The sequence below is a fragment of the Neodiprion pinetum genome, chromosome 2 (genome assembly GCF_021155775.2).
Source record: "Neodiprion pinetum isolate iyNeoPine1 chromosome 2, iyNeoPine1.2, whole genome shotgun sequence".
Classification (NCBI taxonomy): Eukaryota; Metazoa; Arthropoda; class Insecta; order Hymenoptera; family Diprionidae; genus Neodiprion; species Neodiprion pinetum.
In genome coordinates this window covers 22,914,765-22,932,769 of record NC_060233.1, presented here as the reverse complement: position 1 = coordinate 22,932,769, position 18,005 = coordinate 22,914,765, and the positions used below count along the sequence as shown (strand labels likewise).

The following is an 18,005-nucleotide window of genomic DNA, read 5'->3' as shown; positions in this document are numbered from 1 at the left end:
AAAAATTGAGAAAAAATAATTCTTTGACGACGAAAACTCGTAATAACCAGCTGAGATTTACAAGGTCTTCACACAAAGTGCACATTTCAAAGTAAAATTGAGTGAAAATAGTATCAGACTAATATAAAGCCTAAAATATACCTACCGGAATAATCAGATTTTTCTGCAAGAACAATATAAGTTAGTAGTTCAGTTACACTATTTCGGGAACTTGGTTAATACACAAGTTTAAAGCCATGATTAATCAATCAGTCATTTCTAAAGGGTCTTTCCTCATGACTAGCTGAAATCAGTATGAAATTCTCACTTGCAAATTTCATTAAATATTTTTCGACGATTTTATTTATTTTGAATATTCCGAATGGCAATTACGACTCCAAAATTCAAATACATGCGGTTCTTTCTTGATTTTCTCTTCGGTGGTTTTCAAGCGTTCGTTTACTTCAATGTTTCACAAATCTTCAAGTATAATAGTGGTATTTTAGTCGTATTAAAAAGTTGAATGTGAATTGTAATAAAATTTAATTTCTAAGGTGCTTGCAAGTAACGATAGAACAAGCTAAGAACGATAGTAAAAATCTCTTTATCTTGATAGTTATAAAAAGCGCCAAATGACATATTCGATCATGGAAGAAAAAGTACAATTTTAAAATATTTGTCGCATGTATGATACGTCAGATGAAGCTCAAAATTAGTGTAATATTTATGAGGCCAGCTTCGACAAAGGTTGAATACTATCGAACAATAAAACCTGAATTCAAGGCCTTACAAAGTTTCTGTAACAATTTATGCGACCGGCCCTTTTTCCGGGGTTTGAATCAACATCTAAAATCGTTAAACTTATTTACGACGTGCAATCGACCGGCGAGTAATTAACTATCTGTAATAACTCGCTAGTTACTTTTAAGATCACTATCAAGTAAAAGCTGCCCCAGAATGGGAACTGAAACGATCAGTTTCGTGATGATTTTATGCCTTCAATCAATGGTCCCGTGAAACCGTGTCGACTGTTCGATATGCGATGTTACGCAACACTTCTCTACTTGATTCTCGTCATTAAATTTACGACAAGAATTGTAACGCACTGAACCAATAATTCACATTCTATTTTATTTTCATATGAAAACTGGTAGCTCTAAGACGCGCTCTAGCTCGATCGGAATGTGTTCAAAACCCAAAGTAACGACGCGTCAATTGCCTCATTATTAATTTTTGCAAACCACAGAACCTAAACGAAATCGCAAAACTTTAGAAGAGCTATTTTGAATTTAATGTGAAACTGGTTTGTTTTAGATACGAGATACGAACAAATCCTTCGTATCAGTCGACACCCTCACCAACGGAAATGTATTCGTCACCTGTCACCTGTCGAAAGGACACCAGCCACTGGATGGGCGGAATCCTATCCATGGAAACTGGAGGCTCGTGCCCGGTCAAAAATTATTACGACTCCGGCTTTATAGCTGTACAACTGTTATTGGATGTAACGAAAATAAGAGTGAGGGTCGCAGAAACCTTTGTGTAGATTCACAGTATTCACCTCACGATCTTTTCGATTGTCAGAAATATTTTTACCTTGAGATGTGACCACCTGACTTACATCACATTTTGTAAAATTTTCATTCTGAGTTTATATGATTCATCACTAATTGTACGTCAACGTACGTAGAATTGGTAATTGGTTAAGTAATTGAATCCGAAATTTCAGCTCAAGACAGAAAAGAATATCACAGTGCCTACAATCAAGCTAGAGATGTTTCCAAAAGAAGCATATACGGCGAGTGAGTCCATTTTTTTTCTAGCACTTGTCGTATTTTAGGTTCTTACTCGGTATCACGTGACCATTGACATTCGTTCACCCCATTTCAGATTGGATTCTCTACTTCAGAGTCGTAATCCCACTTTATATGGTCCTGGCACTATCGCAGTTCATTACTTATTTATTGATACTAATCGTCGGCGAGAAAGAAAACAAAATTAAAGAAGGAATGAAAATTATGGGTCTTAAGGATTCTGTGTTTTGGTAAGCTCCTTCGCGTCAAATCAGTACAAAAGCTTGGAGTTAATTGAATTTCGGGAAAAACGGATATTTCTTCTTTGTTCCAGGATGTCATGGTTCATTATATACGCTGTTTTTGTCCTGCTACTCTCCGCAGTTGCGGTAGTCCTCTTATTTACTCTCCAAATGTTTCAGCACACTCATTTTCTGCCCATATTTCTTCTGGTGGTGTTGTACAGTTTTTCAGTCATAATGTTTGGATTTATGATTACACCTTTCTTCGATAAATCACGGGTAAGTCGCGTGGCGATTTCGTTATTATTGCGTACTAACGCTGTCACATGTTCGCCCGGATACTTTCCACCTCTATTTAAATTTGTCTATAGCTTGTGAACTTCATCTTTACCCAAGCATCCAGCACAACAGAAATTTCTTTAAATTTTCAGACTGCTGGTGTCTTGGGAAATTTCGCAGTGACTATTCTAAGCCTGATGTACTTTATTCAAGTTTTTGTGGATGATTCGAGTTCAATTGCGTTCTGGGTGGCTTCCTTGATCAGCCCTTCGGGGGTTGCTCTGGCAATGGACAAGGTGAGTGATACTCTTTTGCAGGATTCCTTAATTCGAAACACATCTGTATCATCTCTAATCCTTGTCCTAACTTCAGGCCCTTGTCCTGGACTTGCAAGGCCAAGGTGTGAATTTCGACAATCTATGGTCAGGCCCAGGGATCCCCTTTGGTGGAAGTCTCATCATGATGACGTTGGACATTTTCCTGTACAGCCTGTTGGCCTATTATCTCGATTCGGTCGTTCCTAGTGCGTGAAGATTTTTATAAGACTAACCCATCCAAATCTACATACCTTTTATGTCCACAAACTTCTCCATTATTCACGGTTATTCCTTCACTCCCACAGGTGAATATGGCGTGAAACGATCGCCTTTCTTTTGTTTCACTCCTGGATTTTGGTGCAGAAGAAAAGTTCCACTGGTGAGTAAACGATAATTCACGGACGGCGAGACTGACTGCATAAACCGTTGTTTCTTTGATTGTCAAAGGTGCCATCGTCGAACGGGGAATCTAACTCTTTTATCCCCGGTGAAGAGACAAACCGGGATGTTGAGCCGGTTGTCCGTGAGATGAAGGGAAGAGAAGCCATCAGAATAGTCGACTTATACAAATCGTACCAAAAGTGTCGGAAGCCTGAAGTAAAGGCCGTTAATGGGATCAATCTCACTATTTACGAAGGCCAGATCACCGCGATTTTAGGCCACAACGGTGCAGGCAAGACGACGCTTTTCAACATTCTGACCGGTCTGACAGCGCCGTCCGGTGGTACAGCGTTGATCTTTGGCTATGACGTGAGGGATCACAACGACATGCAGATGATCCGAAGTATGACTGGTGTCTGCCCGCAGCACGACATTCTCTTCGATCTCCTTACGCCAAGGGAACATCTGGAGTTTTTCGCAGCGGTTAGAGGAATACCGAGGACGATGATAGAGATAGAGGTAGGGAGGAAGTGGATCGAACGGCGGAATAGCGTTGGGTTCAAACTATGCGTGAATCAGTTTCAGACGAATTCTTGGTTTTCAGGTCAAAAAAACGTTGAAAGATATTGACCTAACTGAAAAGGCGGACGCGTTTGCAAAATACTTAAGTGGCGGGCAGAAGCGCAAGCTGTCTGTCGGGATCGCGATAATTGGTGACCCTAAGATAATCATTCTGGACGAACCGACAGCCGGCGTTGACCCATATTCAAGACGACAGATGTGGTCCTTTCTTCAATCCAGACGACACGGTAAAGTGATTCTTTTAACGACGCACTTTATGGACGAAGCGGACATCCTCGCGGACCGAAAGGCCGTTATTAGCAAAGGGAAACTTCGATGTTGCGGTAGTTCCCTTTTTCTCAAGAACAAGTTCGGCATTGGATACCACTTGACGTAAGTTTCCTACTTGGCATTTCTAGCGCTCCTTTCGAGGATGACGGTCATTTCAATTTCAATTAACTCCAGGCTGGTGCTGGAAGGTAATCCTCGGGAACACGCGATAACTCGACTTGTGTCTTCGCACGTGTCGAAGGCCGAAAAAGCGAGGCGACACGGCCGTGAGCTTAGCTTCATTCTGCCTCATAATTCGGTTGAAAACTTTGCTCCATTATTTTCGGCAATCGAACAGGAAATCAAAACAAAAAACTACAGGCTTGGAATTAGCAGCTACGGCGTGTCGATGACGACACTTGAGGAGGTTTTCTTGCACTTGGAAAGGGACGAGGAAACTGAGTGTACGATGGACAATCTCTCGAAAAAAATGGTTAGAAATCGAGCTTTGAGCAGATCTTTGTCTTTGCAGTCGAAAAGTACTTCTTATCAGAGCTTGCAGAACGAAGGTGCAGCAGTTCAAGCTGACGGACAAATTAAAGGTGATCAGTCCTTATCTTTCCGCTCGTTCGAAAAGTTTCTCTGTGCAACCTCGTTACCCGCTATTTGTTTCAGCTGCTGGCGATGTGCCAGACGGAGTGCATAACGAGAAGAACCCAGTAGTTTTGGGACTGGGACTGGATCCCGTTAAAACCCGGCCTAACTTTTGCCAGATTCTCAAGGCAATGTTACGATTAAGGATATTAAGATTATTTAGGAACATTCAGCTACTTTATTTCACCATAGTTGCTCCCCTGGCTCTCGTTGCTCTTAGCCTATACATCAATAGCATTCAAACGGTGGACATCAGAATGCAGTCTCTGGACCTTAATCCTGGTAAGTTAGATTCTCTGATCCTGCTAGTCGATCGTCTCTACGATTACACGGATAATTGAAAATCTCTGCTAATTTTGTCCCTCAGATACTTATGGCAAAGAAACGAGAATTCTTTACACAAACAATACCGATAAGAATATCACCCCATTGATGAATTACATTATCAAAGATATCAAAGAGGTTGATGAATATGACGGCAGCTTTGTTGACCTACTACATGTAGCGCCTCGCATGGCGGCCTTCAACATCAATGATTACGATATTGCAAGTTTGAATTTGACGATGATGTACAACGATACAATGCAGCACTCTCTTCCTATTCTGGTCAACATGATTTCAAAGGCCATGTACAGGTAAGATAGTATTGGAAGATGTGGGGATATGAATTGTGGTGATGACGGGAATTATCGAGGGAGGGAATAATTTTCTCAGATACAATATTTGACTCTCAATTTTTTGCAAATGTTTTTTCTTGTCATTTGAAGTAAGAACGACAATGAAGTCTTGATGAATCAATTCAATTAGGATTTGTCACAGAGACACAATAGCATTTAATTTCGCATTATTCTCAGTCAGTTTTGGTTATTATTCAAATTTAATTTAAATTGTGTATTAAAGATTATTAACAGGCGACACAGCAGACCCTCGGCCTATACAAGTCAAAACGCATCCGTTCCAGCAAACTTCTCAACCGCAAGAATTTAATATAGGAATCGGAAGTTCGGCACTCTTCATTGGAATGATATTCGTACTTATTCCCATAATACTCGCAGTAGATATGGTATATGATAGAGAGGTAAGCTGGAATTACAGGCTTTAGCTATAGAAAAGCAGTGTTGTGTAAGCTACAGTCTAAAAAAATATTTATTACTATTTTCTCTTGTGTATGTTCAATATCTTCAAACGTACGTTTTACGTCACTTGTGATCGGCTTCCAATTCCACTATATCAACATCGTGTACGAATATGATGTATTCTGTAACGTCACTTTTAGGAGTTTTAAGTATTTAAGTATGGGTTTTTTTTGTTGCCCTCCTGCTTATGCGCTTGATGAAGCAGCAACAATATGCAAGATGGTTATCTTTATGCTGTGGCAGTTATGTCTCGTAAAAGAACGAAATGTGGGATATGTTGAATGGTGTTTGAACATCTCTAGGGATCCTCAAGTAAGAGTTAGGCAATTCTGTGAACAGTTTTTTTTATTTTTTTTCTACTATTTCAACGATGCGGCGCTGAACATGTATAAATCATTTCGGGTTGATGATGAGAAACGTATTCGAAATAATGGAAAATGCAATAAATACCTACTTACTGGGTGAATTCATTTTTCTTATCCTCAAGCATAATTCGAGTATTATTACAAGTGTGTTGGATACTCGTCCGAATTGACTGTCGGAATTTCAATTTGACACGAAGAGTTTCATATACTCAATTTTGGTGATTCCGTTTGATAATTAAACGTTGCAGTGAATTGAAAATCTGCTGATCAGCTGAATTTTCAAACTGGCTTGCTGCCCAACTGATTTGTGGTTCGTAAGATAATAGTGGCACTCGCCAAATTTTGTAGATAGGCTTCTTTTAGATAGCTATAGCTATTAGCTACACGTGTGTGGAATATTCTATGTATGTTTTTGGTGGTCAAAAGAGCTGAGCATGCGCCCGTAACGAGAAGCTTGATTATAGCCACCAAAACGTATCTATCACAACACTGCTGATGTATAATAATGCAATTACGTTGAAAGAACGTGCTTTTTTCTTTTCTAGATAAAAGCTAAAAATCAACTTCGAGTGAACGGCTTATCGTTCTCCATGTATTTTTTGACTTACTTCATCGTATTGGCTGGACTTATGGCTGTGATCAGCCTGTGCATCCTTGGAATAATATTTATATTCAACGTTCCGTCCCTGCAAGAGCCACCCGCGCTCATAACGTTGGCAGTCTTGCTAATGCTCTATTGTCCCTCGTCCATTCTTTTCTCGTCATGTCTTAGCTACATTTTTGACAAGATGGATTCGGCGCAAAGTATTCTGCCGAACATAGTGACGATCGTTGGGATGGTCCCCTTTCTTCTGGTCATGGGACTCGACATGTTGGGCTTAGGTAAATGTAAACTTTATCTGCGATAAACTTTAAAGCTGCCAGCAACTCTTGTATTCGTTGCCATTCTTCATTCCGTTTCACGTATAATAACCCCACACTTGTTGTAACCTTTTGGATAACTCCTGTTAACAAAGGTGGAACTGCGGCCTTTGCTCTTCATGTGGTCCTTTCGCTACTGAACACGATGTACGTCCCATATGCGGCCGTCTACTACGTAGACCGCGTCCACTTAATGTGCTCAATAAACGCGGCATGTCATCACTTGACCATGTCGGACTACCTTACTACAGAAATCATATTAATGGCTGTCGGTGTGATACTGCACATTCCGATTTGGTTCATCATTCTCGTTATGTTGGACATCAAGAAAACCGGCGGGAACATTAGTGACGCCCTGAAGTACTTCCTGGTAAGTTTGCGTGTTGAATTACTCACGTCAGCTTAACAATTGCAAAAACTCATGGTGACAGAAACTTACTTTCAAAAATAAATATGATATTTTCTCTTCATTGAACCTGCTGGTATGTCATTTGAAATATCGAATACTTCCAGCCGTATAACCCTATCAGGGTAAATGTATCCTTGTGATTTCAATCTTAAATCGTTCGCACTGAAACATAAATCTATGCATGAATATTTCTCTAGCGCAACGGAGGATCGATAGGGGAAGAAATAATGGAGAACTCGGACGTTGGCGAACACGAAGATGGCGACGTGAAGGCTGAGAGGCAAAGAGTATTCAATTTGATGGCCGCTTCCGTTCAAGAACCACCAGTTGTGATGGTCCAGGTAAGTGAGTCACGAGCAATAACCAAGCAAGACCATGCCAAGTTAAAGAGAGACGGATTCGCACTTTTAATTCTCTGATACTGAGTTCCAAGATTAAAATTGCGAAATTAGTTTGCGTTAGTTGACTATAATCGTTGGTCAACGGTTATACCTTAATCACCACAGTATAGCTGACCGTTTCGCACCAAATTCATGAGATATCGACTGGCATAATTTACTAGGGCTTATTACTTTCTTGTACTCCATTATCAGAACTTGCGCAAGGAGTATCGAAATCGAGAAATTACGCCGTGTAGCTGCTGCACGAAACGGGACGACGAACCCGCGCCGAAGCGAAAAGTCGCTGTGCGAAATCTTTCGCTTGCCGTCGAACCGGGCGAGGTATTTGGTCTCTTGGGACACAACGGCGCTGGAAAAACTACCACGATGAAGATCATAATTGCCGAGGAGGCTGCGACTCGGGGGCGAGTCCAAATTGGAGGTAATAACATAACGTCCCAAATAACCGAGGCCTTTCGACAAATGGGCTACTGCCCGCAGCACGACGCTCAGTGGAAGAACATTACTGTTAGAGAACATCTCGAGTGTTACGCTGCCATACGAGGTGTGCCCCCGAGTGAAATTGGCAGGTGAGAAACTTTATCAATATTTTTTTAAACAACCAACGTTTCACCAAGTTTCAGTAATGAGAATGAAACACTATAAGAATTTAGTCACAAATCAAATCAATAGAACGAAAAGACCCGTTGCAGATAATTAGGTAACACCGTCGATGATCAAATTAAAATTTCCGTAATGTTGATAGTAATTTTCTATCCTGACGCATGAGTAATAGCGTTATGTTTCGGCGAAACTGCAGGTATCGAGATGGACGTAATTTGGACGACATTGTTTCGATTTATTAAGATATCTCATATAAATGCCATGCCACATGACATGAATAATGATTAACGGAGCTGTTCACTCATTATCTGATACACGGTATAACGTTATATGTCGACGTTAGACGATTAGACTTTGTTTCTTTAACTCCGAAATTTTTTTACAGTTTCTGTGAATATAGAAAGTGTTCTTCCTCTTCGAGACACAAATTTGTAAGAATGTCTGTAAGTGTTTACATTTTGGTATCTTACGCTTCTTGGTGCGAAGCTCGTAAGACAGTCAATGACCGTCTAATATTGAAATGCGGATATGCATCATCAACATTAATATTAATCACGAGGCAATATTCATTTTGTGAATCGTAAATAATTTTTGAACTACTGGTAAATTCGAAAAATTAACGACGGAGCCAGGAATCGAACCTGGTATCTAGCGATGCTTTACCGGAGCCTTACTCCACTAGACCACCTAGCCGCCCTGACTCTGATGTCGTTAATTCCTCTCATCACCAGTAAGTTCAAATTTGTTTATTGCCTCGTGATTAATATTAATGTTGATGATGCATATCCGCATTTCAATATTAGACGGTCATTGACTGTCTTACGAGCTTCGCACCAAGAAGCGTAAGATACCAAAATGTAAACACTTACAGACATTCTTACAAATTTGTGTCTCGAAGAGGAAGAACACTTTCTATATTCACACATACTATTACAGCACAAGAAAACAAATTTGAACTTACTGGTGATGAGAGGAATTAACGACATCAGAGTCAGGGCGGCTAGGTGGTCTAGTGGAGTAAGGCTCCGGTAAAGCATCGCTAGATACCAGGTTCGATTCCTGGCTCCGTCGTTAATTTTTCGAATTTACCAGTAGTTCAAAAATTATTTTTACAGTTTCATTTGTAATTGCTAGTCAAATCAATCTCTCAAAGAGGTATATTGCATCACGAGCTGGAAGGTTCTTCATTGTTTTGGAATGCTACTTCCCGAAGTATATGCAAGAATCGGTATCTGAACGTGTTACTGTCGCACTGCTACTCGTGTACACAAATCAGTTAGGCTGCAAACGGCTTTTTTATTTTCCATGTTGCTACATGACAAGTTGAATGTTTGTGCCATACAATCTTTCGAGTTAATAATAATTAAATGATAGTTTAAAGAAATATAAAAAAATTGGTATGACGCCTACTGTAAACCGAATCAAAGTTGTGGGTCCAATCCAATCGACATAGTTGCTAGGCCTCCTCAGGCAGGTGTTTGGCATGAACATATTGTGAATGAATACAAATCGAAAACATGCTAAGACATGCAAGAACCATTAAAGAAATACTTAAACGTTACTTACAGTAATCAACTTTACATCTTGCTTGAAAATTAATTTTTTTACTGAATCGATATTCAAGATGGACGATTTTACTCCGTAACGATTTTACTCTGTGCTAGGTGGAGTTATTTGTTAGATAGGCAGTGAGATTTGAATGTGTCCATGAATTAGACAATTGGTAGTAAAGATGGCTAAAATTTTTCGGCCATATGAATCTACTTACTAGAATTTGTGTTCTCCAGTCATATTTTTACTTTCAATTCCATTACTACCGTGGAAGCTTGAGAGAAACTCAAGTACGTTATCAATAAAATTAGAAACGTATTACTATGTTCGAGAATAATACACCAATTCAGTAAATTTCTTTAATGTGTTATTTCGTACAAAGGCCTCATATGGAATTGTTTGACATAAAACTAGTACTGCAATAGCTACGACTCTTGGTACAGCACTCGCTCGACACGCACCGCCCATGCACATCTCCCACTATGTATTTTACAATTCCCCATAATGCGTTTGGGGGCTCCCATAAATTACGTAACGCACTCTAGGGGGGAAAAGAGTCAAGGAATTCATTAGGCTTTGGTATATGGGGGGGGGGGGCTTGATATCGTCGTTGCGTAACGATATTTTTTCGTTGAACAATACATTTTATCTCTTATTAATAATTGGCTTTAAATTTTGTCGAAAAAGGGGGTCATTAATGGAAAATATTACATCACATTGTGGTAAGGGAAGAGACGCTTTGTTACAAACTGTTATACAGGGGAGGGAGGGGTACAAAAATCCAAATTTTTCTCGTTGCGTAATTTATAGAAGCTCCCTTTCGATGGAACAACCCGGTACGTCCTTACATTTCTATGCAGTATTTTCTGTAATCAGCATGGCTGATTTCGGATATTCAGTGAAGTTAGATTCGGTTCGATCGAGGGGTCGCATCATTTAAATACCTTCGAAAAAAGTTTTTCAGGGAATTTTTTTATTTTTCAACCCACGTGGTGTTCATAGCTGATTATTTTTTTTTTCATAAGGTTCGTTACGGAACCCACAGTTCAGAACCAATTTCTAATAGCAGTATTCCGGATGATCATGTTTATCATCCGACATATCATCGAGTGATTGATTTCCGCGCGACGCTTGAGGCCCGTCGAAAAACAATGCAGTCCAAACCTTAAATAATTTACACTTCCGTTATCTCCGATAGGATCGTCGACCTGTACTTGTCAGGTCTTCAAATTCACGAGCACGCTGATAAACAATCGCAAGAGTGCTCAGGGGGTACCAGAAGGAAATTGAGCTTCGCCATGGCAATGGTTGGAGGTCCGAAAGTCGTGCTTATGGACGAGCCCAGCACCGGGATGGATCCCCGCTCGAAGAGGTTTCTCTGGGACACAATCCTCGCCAGCTTCCAGGTAGGTAGATGAGTGAAGTTCGCTACGTTAACTGTCCAAAGGTACACGAAGCGTACAACAGGATATGTGGGTTTCGGTTGCACAGGGGGGCAGGGGGGCGATCCTCACCACCCACTCGATGGAGGAGGCCGACGCCCTGTGCTCCAGAGTGGGTATCATGGTCAAGGGCGAGCTTAGGTGCATAGGCTCCACCCAGCACCTCAAGAATCTGTACGGAGCCGGGTACACCCTGGAAATGAAATTGTTGGGGGGCGATTGCACCCCAACGACACCATCCGGGGACCGGATATCTGGACTGAAGGAATTTGTCGCAGGTCTTTTCCCAGACGCCACTCTCGAGGAAAGTTTTGCCGACAGGCTGGTGTTTGGTGTTCCGCAGCATGCGGTGCAGTCGCTGGCTGAATGCTTCACGCAGCTTGAAAAGGGTGAGGAAATGCAAAAACGAAACTTAAGAAATTACGCTTAATAATAGGACTCAATTAATTATAAGTGGTCAGGAGGAGAATGTAGAAAGAACAGAAAATGGCAAAGTGAAGATATGGAATTTTCAAGAACGCGAAAGTATGTTTCATATAATTTCGAAACGTAGAAAATCAATGTATACCTAGAAAAATCTAAATATATAAACTTCTACGTATAGAATAAGCCAAAACACATAGAATTGTCGTAATTCTGATGATTATATATTTTGTTTTTCTATAATTTAACTTTCTGGGTTTTGACTTGTCGACATTTCAACTTTGTACAATTTGAAACTCCCTGAAGTAGATTTTTGGATTTAAAAATTTTTTATTACTGCGATCTTTCTCTCTTCTGATCTTTCTGCACTTTCACCCTCGCCCTCAATTAAGAGATGTGAAGTCAGAAATAGTACCGATATCGTCAGTGGCTTCTGCGATTACTCATCTCAGTGAAAATTCTCGAAGTGAATTAAAATTATTACGACTCAAAGGGTGAAAATATTGAACACACGAAAAAAATTACCTTCAAAGTAATATTCACAATTAATGTAAAATTCACAAATATTCACGCTTCATTATCAAGAAAATATTTTAAATAATGTTCGTGTAAAGTTATGAGTTCATCGAACTAATAATTTTTACGCTGGACCAAAAATCCTAGTTTGACTAAAAAAAAAAAAAAAAAGGAACCCTACCATTATCTCAAGAAATTGGAGCGCCTAGGTTTGAAATCCGATGAATCGATGAAAAGAATGCGAAATATTCCAGTGAAACTGTATGAAAAAGAATACGTACTGCATTTAAGCGGCCTTTATTGTTTCATGAAATTTGGAATCAAAGTAGACGGCTATAATATCAAGAACTGTAGTTTTAGCTTAATTTTTGCCCATAACTCATCTTAAACACGTTACAATTCGTCTAGTATGCATGTTTCAAATAACAACTACTTTAACATGTTGGAAGAATGAAAGTAATTCTCAGCTAATCTTTAAGATTTCTTGATACGTGCGTCAATATTGAGGAAATTAAAATACATGGAAATTTATAACAATTATTGCAGACCAAGGAGCGATTTCGTTCTGGTTACTGTATCTATTATCTATTATCCAGCAGCCGGTCTTACTTGTTTTGTGGCTAATCAGTATAACAGAAAAGCCAATCCAAAAATGGTAGCTTCTTTAACCCGTTGAGGACACATGGGGTCCAACGGACCCCAGACAAATTTCAATGCAATTTTAAATCTACAAAGACCCTTAGGAATTAGATATATAGCACCATCTGTTGTTGTTTGAAGTCTCCACAACAAGTTTTGACACGTTACGAAGGTCTCTTTGGCATTAGTCATCCTGCAGAGACATATTAGTGCGCACGTGTTTTTTTTTTGGGGTTCTGTAGACCCCGTGTGGCCTTACTGTGGCAAAATCTTAAAAAAATTCAATTTTTTTTTTTATCGTTGATTGATGTTATATTGTTTCTGTAAACTTAAGTATTTATGCATTTTTATAAAAAAAGTTCAATTTCGTGAGTTTTTTTTTCTTAAAAATATTTTAGTATTTTAAAATCATGAAAAGATTAAAACAATCATAAGATTATTTAGAGAGAATATAAAATTAAAGTTTCGCACCGGTTTTAAGTCGATACATAGCGTAAAACACAAATGAGAACTGTTTTTCTGCGTGGGGTGCGCTGGACCCCGTGTGTCCTCAACGTTATTTTTTCGATGTGTGTCCTCAACGGGTTAAATTTCACTCGTCAATTCATGTACTGTACTCTACAATTGCGCTGGTAGCCGAAAAATCGTCGGGATAGTTGACTATAACCATATGGTATCTGATGTGATACCCTCGATGGAAATTCCTTTAAAAAATTTGTTAAAAATGCATAAACTTGAATTATCAATCACAGGGCTTGACTGATTGCACATGTATTAGCTGGCCTAATTTTGTAGAAAACTAGCATTTCTTGTATCAGTTTTCTGTCTCTAGAAACCCTCTAAATTCAGAATTACTCAATTTAATTAACGACTTGAGTTCTGGTTGAATTTCAGCAAAAATGGAATTGGACATCGAAGAATACAGCTTCAGCCAGACGACCCTCGAGCAAGTGTTTCTTAAATTTTCTCACTATGACGAAGTGAACGGGGGCGAATAATGATGCGAGTGAAACATTAATATTTTGAGTGAAAATAATCAAAGGGAACTGATCGAGTCGCCGACGACGTATATAGTGACACAATAACGTCGATCTAGATTGACAAGAAAATTAAACGAAAAGAGCCCGGGACCATAGAGGGTGAATAGTGTTCGAAAATGTATAAAATGAGCAAATAATAATAATAATTTATCTGTACAGATAATAATAGCAGTCGTAATGATAGTAACGTTAACTATTATTATTACTGTTATTATTGATTGTTATTAGGGAGAATTATCTAGTTTATCAATATTATTATATATACAGATCCGTACGTCGGTAGTAACATTGCACTGTCACAAAACTAGTACTACTCGTACTATTAAATACTTAGATGATAGATGAACAAATTATTTTACGTAAATTATGAAACCGAAACATATTGAAGTCGTTTATGTTCGTTGCAAGTTGTAACGATCGTCGTCATTTACATGTGTATTTTTTATTTTATTTTTTTTTTCTATATATAAACGGTAAATGTTGTAAATTTTACTTATAGAAAAAAAAAACAAAGCAACAACAGAAACAACTAACAGTTATACCGTAGTACGATTATGTAAATAGCTACAAAATACATATACAGTTACATACAGTGTTATCAAAGTAAAAACAGAAGTTTTACTTGAGTTCACTTATAAAACTTTGGACTAACGAGTATAACTGTAAACTCTGAAGCTTCGACTGTAACTGACATTTTGACCGTGGTAAGTGAAAATGTTATATAGTATGTACGACTGACGAAAGTAGCAGAAATTCTTCTTCTAGTTTATATAAAAATACAAAAGCTTAGTTGTTAAGCTACTCTATTGCATCCTGAATGTACACGCTAATTTTACTGTATAACTTTTAATCGTTTTGTTTTCTTTCTGCGTATTGCACAGGAATTATTCACCATTGATGGCATGTTTACTTAGAATACCGGGGATATTATACTAGTTATTGTTTTATTTTTGTCTCCAAAAGTTTTTATCTTATTATTATCATCACAACGAAGGTTAGAATATTGTATTATTACAAGCATTCCATAGTACAATGACCGCACGTCGACAAAATTTTTGATTCATCATCAGCGACTTACGTTGAAAATAATAATTCATCGCCGGTGATGTTGATAGATGTAATTCACTTTATGGCTTTTAGTAAGGATTTAGAGCGATAATGTTAGAATCGATGCATGAAATAATCTGAGGGGTGTCATAGTCCTGTTTTTGTGTGCGTGCGCGTATGTTGTTGGTGACAGGCGATTGGGTTACGTATACATACAAATATTTATAGACGTACTCTTATACATATTATATGTATAACGTTGCGATGATTGAATCACCGCTCGATTTGTAGATATAACAATGCTTTTTATATTCTATAAATTGTAACACGTAATTTATAACCTTTAAACGGTCGATTGCGAATTTTTTTCTAATGTTTGGGAAACATAATTCAGTGAAGCCCAAATTAGAAAAGAAATCATATTTTTCAGTGACATATCTTGATGTTACAAATTATTGGAAGCTGTATTTCGCACTGGCCGCGACTGGGTTAAAATGTTCATTTTTGATGAAATTTTGAACGAAATGAATTATTTAATATCTTAAATTACTATAAAAACTCTTGAGATGCTATAAAGCTTTATGTTATATGTATTGCAAATACAGGTTAACTTCAATTATACAAATTATGCCGTAGGCATTGTTATCGAATAGGCATATTTTATTTCAATTTTTATTGAAAAATGTTTAGAATTAAATTAAGGAGAAGTGAATTTGTTATTTCTGCCTAATTAGAGATGTTAAAAGAATGTCCCATTATTATTGTATAATGTATCGTCTGCCTCAGAAACGAGGCGACGTTTTGTCAAAGTGATAAGTTGAAGTTAGGTAATCGTGTAGTAAAATGATAATGATGCGAGAACATTAATTCCGGGAAAAAGAATTTCACGGCGGAACTGCTGACAGACGTGCACATACAAGAGTGACGGAGATTTTCTGGACGAAATTTTTCGTAATGGAATCAATTGAAAATTGTCAAATAGACAAGTTTTGTAAATATAATACTCTATGCAAAAATCGGACATATATAGATTTTTAGGGATTATATACGTATACAGATGTAAGTCTCTTCAATGAATGACGTAACGTTAGTCAATTATGGAATTATTAAACTGCAAAAAATTTCATGATATTATACATATATATGAGGTATTCCATGCCAACTGAGAGGACATTTTCCCTGACCCCCGTCAATCTGCTTAATTATTTTTTATATGATTCTACAACCTGAAAAAAGCACTCATCATTTTTTTTAGATTTTTCGTCCCAACCATTCTTATTAAAAAAATGTTACAAACCCTTTTATGGTCCTAAAAAAACGCCATTTTTTATATTTTTACAAAAATTAACATAATTTCCAGGTCCTAAAACAAACATTTTGAGCCATAGTTCAGAGTGGAGAATTGATTTTTTGTATTTTTTAAATATTTTTTTAGAGGAATAATTTTTCTTATTTTGTACGTATACAAAACATATGTTATGTTTGTAACATTTTTTAAAAAAGAATGGTTGGGATAAAAAATCTGAAAATAATGGTAAGTTTTAGGTTGTAGAATCATATAAAAAATAATGAAGCAAATTAGTGGGGGTCAGGGAAAATGTCCTCTCAGTTGGCATAGAATACCTCATATGTATTCATATAATACATATAAAATTTTTTAAGCAGTCATTACCGAAACAGCGGGGAACATAGCAATCGCGTCAGGTATTTGAAATTTGAATTCTAGTTGCATTTTGTGCTCGAAAAAAAAATTCAATTTTTTTTTTTTATTACATGTTTGTAATTTGGATGAATTTAACTGCGATTCAATTAAAGTATACCAGGGTTTTAATTTAATGCTTTCGTTATTGTAGGTTGGTTTTTATACTTATTTTATATTATGCAACGAATAAATATATCGATGTTTTCCTGTGTTTTTGTGTTTCATCTTGCTATAATTTGCGTCGGCAGTACGATATAGAACAGGCAATTGTAAAATTACATAAATTACACTTATTAGAAATAGGTGTCGTGAAATTGATATACGATAATATATTACTTTCATTTCTGTAACAATAATAAACTGAATATAATAAATGATTTTATCAATGCTTTTTCAGTAGTAAAAGTTAGTAAAAATATTCCTAAATGATGATGCCCCCAATCATGGGTCACTTCACGCACGTCATATGCCACTTATACAATATGATACATGAGAAGTGAGTCTAATCGGAGACGAGTTTAAAACATCCACGGAGCCTGTTTATTACATCCCCGCGTTAACATAACTAGATCATACATTTTCACCAACAGGAATAATAAAATCAATATAGACGCATACAAGAAGATGAGGATACAAGGGTCCGGTATGTATGTACATCATATGCAACAACAATCAATCAACAAGAGGTAAAACTCTAGGCGGCGTTGGTTTTAATTAGACAGCAACCGGCCGCGGCGAGGCGCTTTCAGTTCCCAGGTAAAACTCCCGGGTAGCCTGTTCGCAGCGGAAGCCGGACACGTGACGTTGAGCCGCATATACAGTTCCGGTCGGTAATTACGGGCGCTCAATTGTTCTAGATGATCCAACCTCAGCGCCGCTCTGACGGCCAGCGGCGCAAGTTCCGGAGAGCAGCGTAACTCTACGCCGACGACAAGGTCGAAGCAGGGCGGGGGGTCCTCGTGTTCCTCAGGGGTGTCCGGGTCTTCGGGGTTCTCGGGGTCCTCCCAGTCGCCGGTCGGTGCCGCCTTGAACTTGCTCTCGAAGGCGTACTGGTTCATGTTCCCGTAGTAGAAGAACTGCCCACCGTATTCGCCGTACCCTGAGTAAGTCGAAGCAGGCGGGGCACGCGGCGAAGGCAACGCGGGGGAGCGGAGCAGCCGCTCCCTATCATAGTGGGACTTCTCGAAGAGGTGCTCGTTCACGCTACCGACAAGCCGGCGCAGCCTGAGATACATGAACCGCTGTTCGTCGCGCCAGCTGTTCTCCTCGGGAGCCGGTGGCACCTCCAGACAGGTGAACCAGGCACGCCGCATCACGTAACGCAGCCGCATACT

At 38.5% G+C, this 18,005-nt stretch overlaps 1 protein-coding gene across 4 annotated transcripts in view; it reads left to right on the top strand.

The window, feature by feature from the left end:
- LOC124211552 (cholesterol transporter ABCA5) overlaps positions 1-17,062 on the top strand; it is a 49,575-nt gene extending 32,513 nt beyond the window's left edge. For all 4 annotated transcript variants that reach the window (XM_069133590.1, XM_046610728.2, XM_069133589.1 and 1 more), the window contains 20 exons: positions 1,294-1,498; positions 1,709-1,781; positions 1,870-2,023; positions 2,107-2,293; positions 2,446-2,589; positions 2,666-2,816; positions 2,916-2,989; positions 3,058-3,510; positions 3,596-3,945; positions 4,018-4,424; positions 4,498-4,758; positions 4,844-5,111; positions 5,377-5,554; positions 6,523-6,859; positions 6,994-7,268; positions 7,505-7,648; positions 7,901-8,277; positions 11,061-11,268; positions 11,354-11,693; positions 13,777-17,062. In XM_069133590.1, the coding sequence (XP_068989691.1) occupies positions 1,294-1,498; positions 1,709-1,781; positions 1,870-2,023; positions 2,107-2,293; positions 2,446-2,589; positions 2,666-2,816; positions 2,916-2,989; positions 3,058-3,510; positions 3,596-3,945; positions 4,018-4,424; positions 4,498-4,758; positions 4,844-5,111; positions 5,377-5,554; positions 6,523-6,859; positions 6,994-7,268; positions 7,505-7,648; positions 7,901-8,277; positions 11,061-11,268; positions 11,354-11,693; positions 13,777-13,880 (4,690 nt within the window). In that variant the 3' untranslated portion in view covers positions 13,881-17,062. The remainder of the gene's footprint in view (positions 1-1,293; positions 1,499-1,708; positions 1,782-1,869; positions 2,024-2,106; positions 2,294-2,445; positions 2,590-2,665; positions 2,817-2,915; positions 2,990-3,057; positions 3,511-3,595; positions 3,946-4,017; positions 4,425-4,497; positions 4,759-4,843; positions 5,112-5,376; positions 5,555-6,522; positions 6,860-6,993; positions 7,269-7,504; positions 7,649-7,900; positions 8,278-11,060; positions 11,269-11,353; positions 11,694-13,776) is intronic.
- Positions 17,063-18,005: the final 943 nt, after the last annotated feature.